Source organism: Lineus longissimus, chromosome 14 (assembly GCF_910592395.1).
Source record: "Lineus longissimus chromosome 14, tnLinLong1.2, whole genome shotgun sequence".
NCBI classification, from domain to species: Eukaryota; Metazoa; Nemertea; class Pilidiophora; order Heteronemertea; family Lineidae; genus Lineus; species Lineus longissimus.
This window is the reverse complement of record NC_088321.1, coordinates 13,972,496-13,987,198: the sequence shown is the minus strand read 5'-3', so window position 1 is coordinate 13,987,198 and position 14,703 is coordinate 13,972,496. Positions and strand designations below refer to the sequence as shown.

Sequence of the window (14,703 nt, the reverse complement as noted above, 5' to 3'; positions counted from 1 at the left end):
AAAAACACACCTAGTGGGCAAACTAAGAATTACAACGCACCCAAAATCTAATTTACCCTAGATTTTAGGGTCATATACATACATATACACACATGAAAAATGAGAAGGATCCGTCAAAAACTGAAGACGCTAGAGCGCGGACAAGGGCACCAATAAACAATCGGTAATTTTCCGCCATTTGACCTGTTTTTCGCTTAAAACAAGGCCAGATCGAAAACCCGTATTAAACATGATGTATCCTCAACAGATGTACCTGTGATTAAAAATGGAGCACCCTAGCTCAAAGCATGAGTAACAAACAGCCATTTTTAGTTTTTTCCAAAGAGGAATCGAATTACACTCAAATCGAACTTGGCCTAGATTTTGGGCCTATATATGCACATATGGAAGTTAAAAATGATCCGTAAAAAATGAAGACAGAAAAGCGCTGACAAGGCAAAAAGTTTACGGACGGACGGACGCACGACAGACCAAGACTAACCACCCCGAGCACAGCATAAGCCTTATTGGTCTATGACCAAGCAGGCTAAGAACTTCTTGCGAAATGTTGGTTATTGTAGTATTATTTTCCCTTACAGGTAAATGTTCTCTCAATGAACAATCTGAAATGGATCTATCAGGCCATTTCGTATTCTGGAATTAACATCACCAACCCCGGTTCATGAAGTGAAACGGAACAATAAACGATTATTGCGGAAACAGCTTGCAAAATATTGGTGATTAAATGGAAATCTCTAATTTCCTTTTATTTTGACGACCAATCTGAGAGACGCTATCAGTCCTTTTCTTCTGCTGTTACCTAATTAACTCAGTCGATCATTTTAACAGTCCTGGTATATTTGTGATGCAAATGAAAACAATAATAAAGAATTTGTCGCCGACGTATTGGTGCTTTCTCCACATAAACTATAATCTCGGCGATTCACGCTCTGCCTACAGGTATTGCATGCGAACTCGCACAGTGCCGAAATAAAAAACTCAGACACTGAAATTGCCGCCATCTTGGATATCGGCATCCTGAGATTCAGGTGTTAGATAATCCTACGTCATATATACTGTACTGTGTGTGTCACCAGTTCAGACAGTAAATCTTATTCAGGCCACTTCTTATTTAGTGCCACTTTCTCTCATGAAACGTTTTAATTTATCAATAAATAGCAAAATATGATATTTATGAATAAAACCTGACACTTTCTGGTGGGTTTCAAGGTGATTTTATGGAGAACTATAAATGCAGCGGAGGGCAGCAATCATTTTCGCGGGCTTCGTGGTGATGGAATAGCCTCTTTGCAAATCGAAAAATGCTTTCCTTTTCTATATCTGCCGTACTATTTTTCAAGATGGTGGCAACTTACTAGTACCAGAGGCGTCGTAGGGAACAAAATCAGCGCCTCTAGTGTCACGATTGGGCCAGGCGAACACGCCTTATCACAGAAATGGGTCTGAGACTAGCACTGGCATTGATACCCGCTATATGCCAAAGAGCATTTATCATGCATAGGACTTTGCTGAAACTTTGGGAATGCATTGTATTTGTAACACTTTCTTCACAACGGCGTTGTTGAAATGTACATGCAGTACGTATTTGAAACTTCTATAACTAATTCTATAACTAATTACTCATATAATAGACGGCGTAGTCAACGCATGAACCAAGAAAGCTCTGTCCCAACGCGGGTCTTTCGAAATGGGCGGTGGCTTTGATGTTAAAACCTTACATTTCCTGGTTGCCTGACTCTGTATTTGAAATACTCCGGTATAATATACAACGAAGACTCGAAATTGCGATAATCAAACCTTTTCGTCTTATGATAACTCGTAAAGCGATTGTTATCTTTTTAATTATTTCGCTCCTTTACTATAAGATATCTGGAAATGTCTCAACCAGCCATTTCCCCTCAAAACAGTTTACCTTTGACGCCACCTACGCCATATTTTTAGGCTTAAAGTTATTCGAAATATTACTAGAAAAAACGGGTAAGTAAACTTCTTCTTCACTTCTTCTGCTAATGCTTGAGGTCCGCCCGTCACGTGACCAATACTTGCAGCACACGTTTACAATTTATTAGTAAAAACAAATCATGTGGTAGTTGCTATTGTACAAACTGTGAACCAACCACTAATTAGTTGTTCCAACTAAAAAAAGTAGTGAAAACTACCATTAAAATGCTTAATTACTATATTGATAGTTAAAACAACTACTTTCACAGTCGTTGCAATGGCAACTACCAGAGCAGTAAAAACTGACGATTAAATAGTTATTTTTATTATTTAATTTTGAGAGTGGAGTTGTCTGGAATTCTGAGAAGATAGCTAGCATTAGCCCCGTAGCAAAAGTATGTACGCGTAGTGCAGTACGGTGCTTGTATCAATAAGCAATCGTTACAAATGGCGAGACGTGGAGATCTTGATGTCAGGGCTGGTCCGAGGCCAGCCTCCTTGCGCAGGGCCGGAAGTCTATATTCAATGACGTGGTTTCGTCCCTGCTAGAATTGGCCGCCATTGCACCCGAGTGGCATAGGCTATAGGCCATTGCATGTTTATACAACTTTATGGCCCTCCAGTCACCCGAAATTTGTGACATGGTTGAATTGATACATTAAACGATTTTAGTTTTCAAAATCGTATTTCAAACTACACGCACTCTTGTGTAATTCCATCCCCAAAGTTAGTACGAATCTTCAGTGGTCGCGGCCATTTTCCGTCTGATAAATACGACGCAATTGCAAAGTATAATGTACAGTGACGCCGCATCATTCGCCTGTGTACCGAGACCATACATGATAAAGATGACGATGACGATGACGATGATGATAACGATGACATTCTTTGAATAGTGTTCTGTCTCTTTATTCGCAGTTTCATCATGCTCGCCAAGGTGTTTGGCCTTCAGCTCTTCCTCATCTTCGCGACGTCATCCTTGGCACAGAATGCGCCATGTCAGTGCGGGACAATATGTAACAATGAGTTCACGACAAAATGCGACCGCGAAGACGAGATACCCAATGTTCTGATTAACTGGCAATGCTCCTTCGCCGACACGCCTTGCACTTGCGCAGATGATTACGCTCGAATGGGCGGCTATGCCAGTTATTTTTGCAGGTGAGTGTCGCAACCACATCCAAGAAAAGAACGGTCCGAACCTCAGGAGAAAACCCACTGGTGATCCCATGAGCTCCAAAGCCAACATGAAAATGGCTATTGGTGTACTCTTTGGCGCCAAAAAACTATATGAAAACTGCAATTGATGAGCTAATTGGCGCCGAAAACTACATGGAAACCGCCATTAATGAGCCCTTGGTGCCAAAGACTACATGCTTCGTTGAATTTGAAAACCCACTGATTTCATTCTTTATCAAGTCACTGAGTTGTACCTTCATAATATATTGAGAAAACGTGTAGTATACAATTTAATTCGAGGAGAATTATTTTTAGCCAATTTGCTCTTCCATCTGTGCGACCTCATCACAATTTTCATCTGGTGACGACACAGACTGTTTTCTTGATATGGCGATGTCGAATTGAATTGTAATTTGTACTTGTCCGGTAAATCGCCATTGAGGAATCAGGTCCGGCCGTCATGCGACTGATATTTGGAGAGACCTGAGGCACTCCGACTGCGATTACTTGTTTAACAGAGTTGTACACATGTGCATCTCCTTGCACACGCATAGTGATACGTCAAATAGATCCTAAAAAGGTTCTGCTAAAATGATTGTGCCATTTTAATGCAGGTATTTGAATCAACAACACTTTATTTGTGAAGACAGAAACACAACTCTTTAGAACAATATGATACGATGGGTCATGGTGTAGTCAAGGGGCAAGAGAATGCGACCCCTTTTTCTGGAAAAAATCTTTGAATTAAACCGTAAATATCCCTAGTGCTGAACATCTTTAAGCGTTTTTCTCACAGGATCGTCTTTGCTAAAACGCCGCTAATGGTTCTAAAACCCAAAATTGCTGTGATAATATATCAGTTAAAAAAATATATTTTGATAATTTCGAAAATGCGTTTACTTTCAGCTGTAGTGATAGAGCGAATGATGGAGCCAATCACGGCGGTACTCATCCGTACTGCATGAAAGAGATCTAATGAACACTTGGTGAGAAAGCCGTCAGTAAACTTGGGATAATGTGGTGGTCAACAGCAATGAGAACCCTGGCACGTCATTACGTTTTTGCCTTTTTTGGCAGAGAAACTGAGATGTCACATCCCGTAGCCGCTAATTTATAGCACCCTAATCGGGCATTAGACCTCCTCTACCAGCTAGGCTAGCCCCAAAATCATTATATTGTAATTCCATCCAAACTTGGTAGTATTAGATGTCAGTATCATACAATTGTCTTCTTTTTAACAATGCGGCATTTACGACAAAGGTCAGTCCGGGGCTCACCTTTTAGAGAAAGACCGTGACGACTCGTGAGGTTTCCTCAAGAATGCTACCAATGGTCAAGACATACACTCCACCTTTCAGATCATGCACATGATGACGTCACGACCACAACCAAAACCGACCACGACAACGAATCAGAAAAAGTTGGCCTATTTGGTTCAAACACTGCACCTTATATATGTTCGTCATGCCAACGGTATACATTTGTGAAGATATAATCAAAAGTCGACTTAACATGCGTGAGTTTGCCCAGAGCAACTGATTTATCTGTACCATGTTCTAAGTAATCTGAACGGAATAAAACCCAGTAGACCCACCATTGGTGATGTTCGTTCTTTTTTTCTGCACATCAGCACCATCCTGGATAGAGCACACCATCAATTATATGGCCTGTGATATCGTTTGACAGCTCTGATTGGTGAGGGACAGCATCCTTTCTTAGGTCTTGCATTCGCCGCTTGAGGTCGTCTACTATATCCGGTTTTAGAGTGGCCAGATCATACCGCTCCTCGGGATCTTTAACGACATCGAACAACATTGTGTCAGCAAGTTGATAGTCACATCTGTGATTTCTTCTATGAGGATATGAATTTCCGAACCAGCAGTTAGGATCAGAAGAATGATCTCTGGTCCATTGCTCCTGGTATATTCCGCAAACTGGCGGCCCAACCATCAGTTTGAACCGCCCGTAGCGGTACACGTATGTCCCGTCTATCTCATCGAAAACATAAACGATGTCTTTTCGTGTTGTTCCATTTCTGTTCTCCACGAGGCCATCCCATTGATTCAGTCCGTCCATTGTAAATCGCGCTGTCGGTTGTGAATTCATCTGAGAGTCCACCGCCCCAAGAATTGTGGGCACCCAATCAACTGCGTGAAAAAGCCCGTTAAATTCCCGTCCAGGATATTTCACCATTGGGCTGTTTATGAACGTCACCGCTCTTGTGCCGCCCTCCCACTGGGTGAATTTTCCGCCACGCAGCGGGGCATTGTTTCCCCATGTTTGTACAGCACCACCATTGTCACTCGTAAAAACTAACAGAGTATTTTTCATCATACCAGACGTTTCCAGAGCATTTACTACCCTACCGACAGCCATATCTAATGCCAGAAGCATTCGGCTGACTGTCGCTCTCCTGTCGAAGCCCGGCTGGTCCTTAATAAGCGTTGACATGTACCGTGTCGGGGGTGGGTTAAGTGGACCGTGAATGGATGTAAATGCCAGGTAGATAAAAAGAGGATCAGCCCGTGTTGCAGAATGACCCCGAATCAAGTCAACTGCAATATCAGCGAATGTATCGGTTGAATACACGTTTTCATGGTTATAGTCCGGTGTAGTATCATTCCAATAATCGTGCACACCACTACACAGATGTGTGTAGTAATTCCCCGAAGACAGTAAGTAACCGAAATGGGAATCGAAACCACGTTTCGTCGGAGTGTATTTCCAGTTACAATTCCCAAGGTGCCATTTGCCTACAGCGCGAGTGACGTATCCTCGCGATTTCAGCTCTTCAGCCAATGTTGGGATGCTGAGAGGGATGAACTTTGCCTGCTTCATGCCGATTGTCCGGTGCTGCAGACCCATCTTGTGTGGGTAATATCCCGTCAGAAAGGCCGCACGCGACGGAGAACACGTAGACGCAACATATGATTGGTTCAAAATAACGCCTTCTCTTGCAAGTCTGTCCAAATTCGGCGTGAGTAAATATTTATTTCGAAAACCGACATCACTCCAACCTAAATCATCAGCAACAATGAAAATCACATTCATTGGGCCTGGTGGGTCATTGCCAAGAAGAAATCTCCGCGCGTGCGCAAACAAGGTGCTTGAGACCGCCCGCTTTGTTTGCATACTGTAAACAGTACGTCCGCCATGCCTGATCGCTCCTCCAACCGTGAAGAAAAAAACGACTATGGAAATAGACACAATGATGTTGACCCATCGTCTGCGGTGACATATGCTCCTCATTTTCTGCCGCACTCTCCCGTAAATCTCCGCCAGCGCTAATCGACTCCACGCCTGCCACCCTTCTTCCTCGGGACAGGCCCTAGAATCATTTCGAGGTAGTGCCAGGAAGGCGTTGTCGCTCATCGGTTCAAAATTAGCCATTGGGTTAACCACTTCGTGCTTTTTATTCGTCTTCTTTGTCCTTCTTTCTATCGTTCTTTTGTTTACTTACACGCAGCCTGAAAGAAAACAGAGAAATATTTCCTAAATTCCTGCACATAATAAATTAGCGATTGCCTTTTTCGATAGATCAGGCGCTATGACAAGATACTACTAAACAAGCATTCCCATTCAAGTTGTCTATAGACAACCTGCAAAAATAAATGTCGGCCATTTTGAAAAGGCCTTTTCACATGCAACGTTTCTTTACCATGGCATACAAGTAACACTAGACAATAAGCTTATTCAAGCAATATATATTTGAATTTGTCCACGTCTTCCAATGTTATTATATTTTGAATGCTTTTGGTGATGATTTGGTTCAAAACATGACTTTTATGTCGTGGTAAACTTACGCTGCCTATGAACTACGTTTTCAAAATGGCCGAAATTTATTTTCATAAAACCGTCTATTGAAGGGAAGAGATACTGGGCGAATTTTTACAAGTCTGAAACCCAATTCATGAAGTAAAATGAAAACTGCTGTTTGCTAACTTATATCAAGTATCAATTTGGGGTCAGTAAACAATGTTGAAGGTATGAGACAGTCTTTCTGGTTCACAAATCTTCCTAACTATGAGAAACAAAGGATTTTGTTTGGTGCAAGGAATAAGCTAACCTGTTGTTTTTCCTCTGCCAAAAACCTTGTCAAAGCGTGAATAAGGGTCACTGCTAGGGCAAGCAAGCATTTTGAAGAACAAACCACCTATAGTTTATGAGTAAATGGTGATTTTATTTACAGTTTTTTTCAATTTCTTCCATGACAAAACTGCCCGTCCTCACGGTGGATAACGGTAGCGGTTTAGCGACTAAATGTACGGTTCAACGAACTACCGCTTGTGCACTCTAGCAGATTACGTCAGTATATGAAATAAAATATGTAAGATATGAATAATTTTTTGCGATGTAGCGGCCTGGGCTCGTGCCAGATACAATTTACTATCCTTCAGCTCATAACGCGATGGTTTTTGTCGTTAATAAGGCTATTTAATTACAATTTCCAACAAGTTTAGTATGGTACATGTAATGGCTGTCTGGTCAACGGTAGGCTGTCGGTAGGGTACCGAAAACGAGGCTGCTTCAAAATGTTGGCTCGAAAAATTTCGCACGTTTAAATCCACAAAACCACACCTGAGGGCTTGATTTCCTCGGCAAACCAATGTCGAAGTGATGAATAAGTAACCCAAGATCTATGAAATCCACCATTCTTCCCGTTAATTGTACGTATTGTGTGTTTTTTCTGGGATGAATTGGAGTCGTTGAAGAGCCGCAACTCAAACGAGCGAAACGTAAACAAAGATGGCGTCACTGTGGAACACGTTTTTGGGAAGCAGCCCTGCTGCTCGTGGTAAATCGCCCAGTGTTGACTGTACAAATGACAATTCACCCTCTGAAGTTGTTAGTATGAACATTGATATGGACTTAAATGTCTCCGCTCATACATACGTTGATAATGCCCACTCAGTCTCAAGGGCAGACGCCCGGCCGTCGCATGCTGTTGATGAGGAGGCGGATCTGTCTAGGGCTAGGCCTCCGCACCAGGTCCAGGTCCAGCTGAGGAAAAGCCCAACGGCCTTGATGATGATGTCAAGGACACTATCGACCAAATCGAGAGTGTGAAAAAGGCGGAGATGATTGCTGATGAACCCGGTATAGCCAGGTCGTACATGGAGGTTGATGTTGATGGTGCTTGTGCAAAGAATGGTGACGACGATGCAAGAGGAGGCTGCGGTATGTTCTGGGGCCCTGCTCACCCTTGGAATGCTGCCACCGTTCTCCCAACTACCGATTTGCAGAAAGCGACAAACCAGCGTGCTGAACTGTTTGCTGCTATTGTTGCCCTTAAACACGCTCTTACATTCCCTATCATTAGACAATTAAAGATACATTCCGATTCTGAGTATCTCAAGAATGGTATGACGAAGCTCATGTCGAACTGGAAAGCGAAGGGTTGGAAAGGGAGCCGGAAAACTCCAATCGCGAACCCAGACCTCTGGATGTCACTTGATTCACTGGTGTCTAAAGATATCAAGGTTCTCTGGGCATGGAAAAAAGGTCACGCAGGAGATTCTGGAAACGAGGGAGCTGATCGTCTTGCTCGCTGTGCAACTGCAGTCAACTTCAATAAGGACAATGATGCTCAGTCGAACGTTGATTCTGTTACCAGTAGTTCCTCTCTTGGTAATCTTGGTGCTCACGTCACTTCCTGTACCCTTACTACTACTAGTGTTAGCACAGATTCATGTAGATCGTGTGGTCGTAACGATATTTCCAATCCGATGATTCGCTGCGCTGAATGTAAACAGTGGACCCATTACTCGTGCTCTGAACTACCTCGATATATGCTCTTCTCTCTGCAGTCATCGCGCCGACAATTCATATGCTTGTCCTGTTCAAAAATGCCGCCTGAATTTGGTGTTGAGTTTATCACCAAGCATATTTCATCAGTCCAAACTGCTGAATGTCAGACAGACACCATCACCAATTCACTCAACCCGAACCTTTCGGGGATCCGCGACATATTTAAAGACGAGCTACACAAACTAGAATCTGCCATTGTGGCCTCGCTAGACAAACTCTGTACCTCTGCTTCAGGTGGTAATGTTGACAATACATGTACTAGCGTCCATGTCAAAACTTTGGAGACAGCCTGCTCAAATTGCCCCATTGTTTCGAAAAAATGCGACCAGTTACAATGTGAACTAGAAAAATGCAAAGCAGAAGTTTCAAATGCTAAGAAAAAGCTGGCAGAATCCAATTTCCATTCTGAAATGGAATTAGCAAAAGCAAAGGAATCGATCTCCGTCAAACTCAAAGCTGTGCAAAATACCAATGCTAATCTTATGGATACGCATAGACATCTGCAGATGGAGGTGACCACCTTAGGCGAACGAGTCGCAGAAAAAGACAAGCTGATTGATGCTCAAAATCAGAACATTGCGCAAAGTTCCGCTGAGCTTGCCGTCGCCAAAGCCGAGATCTTCTCATTCAAACAACACAACCAGAGAGCTGACGAATCCTTACAGCAGTTGGATATGTTGCAGACCCAGTTGAAAACTGTCCAAGATGACACTTCTGAACTGCTTGCCTGCTGGGGCGATTATGGTAGCCCCAGGGTGATCGAAACCCTTCAAGACCAGTTGAAAAGTTCTCAAGACGCTAATTCGCAGCTACTGACCAGCCTGAGGGAGAAGGACAAACTGATTGAATCTCTAAGTGTGTCAATAAACGAGATAAAATCAAGCGCAGTTTCTCACCCTCCAACCCCTGCAAAGAAAAAAACTGTCCTGTTACTTGGCTCTTCTCAAACGAAGAGTATCAACCCGGATTGGATATCGAAGGACTTTCTAACAAAAAAGCCCGAACCCGCTTACACCATTGAGGATGCCACTCGTATCCTAAATGAAACCGAATCTGCACCAGACGCTCTGTTATTACACGTAATCACAAATGATGTGAAAAAGAAATCCGGTAGCGATGTGGCAAATGATGTGAAAACTTTTGTTAACGCAGTCCGCACAAAATTTCCCCCCGCCAAAGTCATCATTTCACTGGCTCCCCCTCGTTCAGACAACTCAACCCATGAGTTACGAGGACAGGTGACAAATGCAATTCTAGCTGAACATTACGAAACGGATACAAATGTCATCACGAGTTGCAATAAGAACCTGGGTGATTCAGAAGGCCCAATTGAGCATTTCTACGCCAGTGATCATCTTCACCTCTCTGAGGAGGGCACCAAAGTGTTGGTGTCCAACATGAAAAAATCGATCATGAAAGCACTCAATATTCGGTCTGCACCTCCGTCCTCCCCCAAGCAAACTGAGCAATCGAAGGGCAAGAGCAAGTCAGCCGAAAAATTTCTAGGCTCTCCAAAACGGCAGGAGAAACGGGAAAAGCGTAGGAAATCTGTGGTGGCAATGGTCAAGCTTGACCAAAACAAGAACACGAATGGTTCAAATAGCAGGAACTATCCCAATGAAAATGCGAACAATTCTAGTGGTAAGAACTATGCTTATGACAATCCATACTATCCCACCACAAGTGCCAATCATTACCGCTATAATAGTGACAGTGACAATAACAATCGTTCCCAATCGCAGTATAGCCAGTATGCCAATCAATCTGTCAGTTTCAAGCAAAACAGGAACCGTGATCACATGTACAACTACGGTTGCAATGGTAACTGGTAGTGCAGTATGACTCGCTTTTACCTGATACTACATGTATTTGGTGGTAGACTTCAGTATATCTAAACCAAGTAGTGGGTTTTGTATGCAAGCTACTCGATTGATGCATTTTATTAATACTTGGTATTACTTTTATGTACACATTTATTAGTAGTTTTATCAAATTTTTACCCTGTCAATTTGTAGTATACAGGCCTCCTCTCCTGACTTAGCTGATAGCATAGTTGTAGAACTATACATCAATCAACCCCACAGAGTTCATAAACTACATGTATGTAGCAGTTCAACTATCAAGGCCTTACTGTTGATGTCACCTTGGTGCCCTGTATACTACCATGTTCATGTACTTAAAATATTTTTAGGCATGTGTTTATTTGTATTTCATAACTCGGGTATCATATTATATATGTGAGTGTTTTTATTCAAGCCCTCGGGCGGTGTGTTTAGAAAAACAACAGCACAAAATTGGTGCTCAAGCCCTCAGGCGGTGTGGTTTTCTTTTAAAAAATTTTAATTGGTATTTTAAGTAGTGCTTCTTGTGTTTATATTCGGATACTTTGAAATACATGTAACTTATGGTTTTAAACCAGAAATCGATCTCTAAAGTCTCTACTAAACGGGGTCTTTCCATTGGATGCTGGAATGTCAATGGCCTACAATCTAAGAATTATGATAAATTGAAGGACCCCTCATTCTTAAAAACCTTTACTAGCGTTGACATCTGTGGTCTTCTCGAGACTCACACAAACTCTGAATCAGCTGTTGACTTGCCTGGCTATATTCACCAGCATGTCTTTAGGAAAAGGGCTGCAAAAGCCACCAGAGATCATGGTGGAATAATTGTTTATGTTAGGAATGGATGTCAAAACGGTGTCACCTTTTTGAAAAACACGAATCCAAACTTTCAATGGGTCCTCCTTGACAAAAGGTTTTTCAATTTGGGAGAGGACACTTTTGTCTGCTTCATTCATAACCCTCCTGCATCAACTTCATACTCACTTGGGTTAAATTACGATATATTACAGCTCATTCAAAACGATTGCTGTAGTTTTTCCAAAAGAGGACACATTCTGTTGAAAGGTGATATCAATGCACGAACAAATATTGAACTTGATTTTATATTGGATGATGATCTGGCTCATGTCCCAGTTGATGATCTAAATTATGTGGCTGACAATGCTGATTTACCAAAACGGTGGTCAGAGGACTTACACAAGTCCTGTAGTAGGGGTAAACTTCTATTGGACTTCTGTATTTCCTCGCAACTTAGGATTCTTAATGGCCGAACTCTTGGAGACTATCAGGGTAAATTCACCTATCATGGCCCCTTGGGCAGTAGTGTTATTGATTATGCCATTTGTTCTGAGGAGTTGCTGCAGTCTGTTCTATATTTTTCAGTAATGGACTTTTCAAGTGTCAATTCTGATCATTGTATGATTGTTTCAAGAATCGTTGCTAACTGGTCAGTGGAGCTCCCTGTAGACTCTGTGAAAACTTATAAATCTGCAAAACCCGGGTTCAAGTTTAGTAATGCTTGTATTGCAAATTACGCATCGCATTTCAATCACCCCTTAATAAAAGACAAAATTCAAAACTTTTTGAGCTCTGATCAGAGTTCTGATTGCTCTGCTGACCAGGTGGAGTCCCTCGCTTCGCAAACTAGTGATATCTTGATAAAAACAGCCGACCTGTGTTTGAAAAGGAAAGGGTCTTCATCTGGTAAAAAGCAAGGTAAATCTTGGTACAATGCTTCTTTAATGGTGCAGAGGGAACGTATTGACGAGCTAAGCTCCGCGTTTGCCCTCTCTCCAAAAAACCATAGGTTGCGCTGCTTATTGTTTAAATCTATGAGAGACTACAAAACAGCTATCAAAAAACAAAAACGGTCTCACTACAATAAACTTATGTCGCAACTTGATAACCTATTTGAAAATAACCCTTCTCAGTATTGGGGTCTTCTTAATAAACTGAAGGGCGAAAGTGAGAATGGCGGGGAAGGCAAAAATAAAATGTCAAAAATTCCTCTAAATGAATGGGAAGATTATCTCCGTAAATTGAATGAAGTACCAGCTGACCTTATTAATCTAAATAAGTCCTTAGCTGACAAACTATCACTTCTCAAGTCGAATCCTGATACTGGAAGTGATATTCTGGACAAGGAAATCGGCACTGATGAAATTCTGTCCTGCCTAAAGTCTCTCAAAAACAATAAAGCTCACGGTCTGGACTGTATCTCCAACGAAATGCTAAAGCATAGCGCGACAAACATGTTACCTTGCTATCAGAAAATCTTTAACTTAGTTTTCTCTAGCTCTCACTACCCAAAACAATGGGGTGAAGGATATATTACTGCAATTCATAAGAGTGGAAGTGTAGTAGACCCCTCTAATTTTAGAGGGATTACTGTTATGAATACCTTAGGAAAAATGTATAACACCATATTAAATAATAGGCTAACAGAATTCTTGTCTGTAAATAGAATTATAAACCCAGCTCAAATTGGCTTCTCCAAGAAGTCGCGTACTTCTGACCATATGTTTGTGTTAAAAACCCTGATTGAGAAGTATACTAATTCTAACAAGGGTAAACTATACACCTGTTTCGTCGATTTTAAACAAGCTTTTGACTCTGTTCTCCATCCGGCACTTTTCTTAAAACTAAAGTAAAGTGGGGTAAATGGTAAATTTTATGATAGCATAAAATCAATGTATAAAAAAGTCAATCTGTGTGCCAAATCCTCAAACAAGTTATCTAACTCTTTCCCTTCTGCTATAGGGGTACACCAAGGAGATGTCCTTAGTCCAAATCTTTTTAAGATTTTCATAAATGACCTAGAAAGTCTACTTGATGACTCTAGTGATCCTGTCTCCTTAAAAGATCTCAAGCTGCACTGCCTTATGTATGCTGACGATATTGTTATACTCTCAGAAACTGCCAGCGGTCTCCAAAAAGCTTTGAATGGCTTGAATAATTTCTGCTCCTCTTGGGGTATGACTATAAATGTTAAGAAGACAAAAGTTCTCATATTTAATAAGGCAGGAAGAATTGATAAATCTGTCTTCATGATTGGTCAACACCAGCTGGAAAATGTTGGTAAATACAAATATCTTGGTATTACTTTTCAAGCCTCCGGCGTTTTTGCTGAGGCAAAGCGTGATCTTCATAACAAAGCCCTTAAAGCTTTTTTTAAATTAAGGCGTATCTTTAGCTCTCAGCTTCCAAATGTCTCAACCTTACTCCATATATTTGACCACACTATACAGCCAATACTTTTATATGGCAGTGATATTTGGGGATGTTTTAACCCTATGTCCTCAAAAGTTAAAAGAGAGAGAGAATTTAAGATTGATAAGGGATTCGAAAATCTCCCCTGTGAGAACCTTCACATGAAGTTCTGTAAATATGTACTGGGTGTTAACACAAATGCCACAAATCTGGCCGTGTATGGCGAGTTGGGCAGACATCCACTGTATTTAATGATAGCCAAATCTATGTTCTCTTTCTGGCTAAGGCTTGAATCCTTGTCTCTCAACACAGTGGATGGGGAAATTAGTTCGAAGTCTATTTTAACCAGTGCCTTACAAGTTAGTAAGGATCTAGACAACAAAGGAAAACAGTCTTGGTTTTCTTGTATAAAATTTATTTGTGGTTGTCTGAATCTGGATGCAAACAATGCTGAAAGTGTTTCAACCTCCAGTCTTGTTCATAAATTAGGTGAAGAATTTTACAGAAAGTGGAAGCTAGAAATTTGGGATGATTCTCGGAATCCAAATGCTAAAAACAAATTACGCACTTATAGGTCCTTCAAAACGCAACTCTGCTGTGAGAAATATCTGACTTCAATTTCAAGTTTTTCTTTAAGAAGATCCCTTTGTTGTTTCCGCATTAGCTGTCACGATCTAGCCATTGAAAGAGGTAGATACAAAAAACTTAAAGTTGAAGAGAG

General features: G+C 41.5%; 1 protein-coding gene across 1 annotated transcript; it reads right to left on the bottom strand.

Moving 5' to 3' along the window:
• Positions 1 to 4,020: 4,020 nt before the first annotated feature.
• LOC135498714 (arylsulfatase B-like) lies at positions 4,021 to 6,510 on the bottom strand. The gene has a single exon (XM_064789095.1). The coding sequence runs from the start codon at positions 6,508 to 6,510 to the stop codon at positions 4,747 to 4,749; it is 1,764 nt and encodes a 587-aa protein (XP_064645165.1). The 3' UTR covers positions 4,021 to 4,746.
• Between the last annotated feature and the right edge of the window lie 8,193 nt (positions 6,511 to 14,703).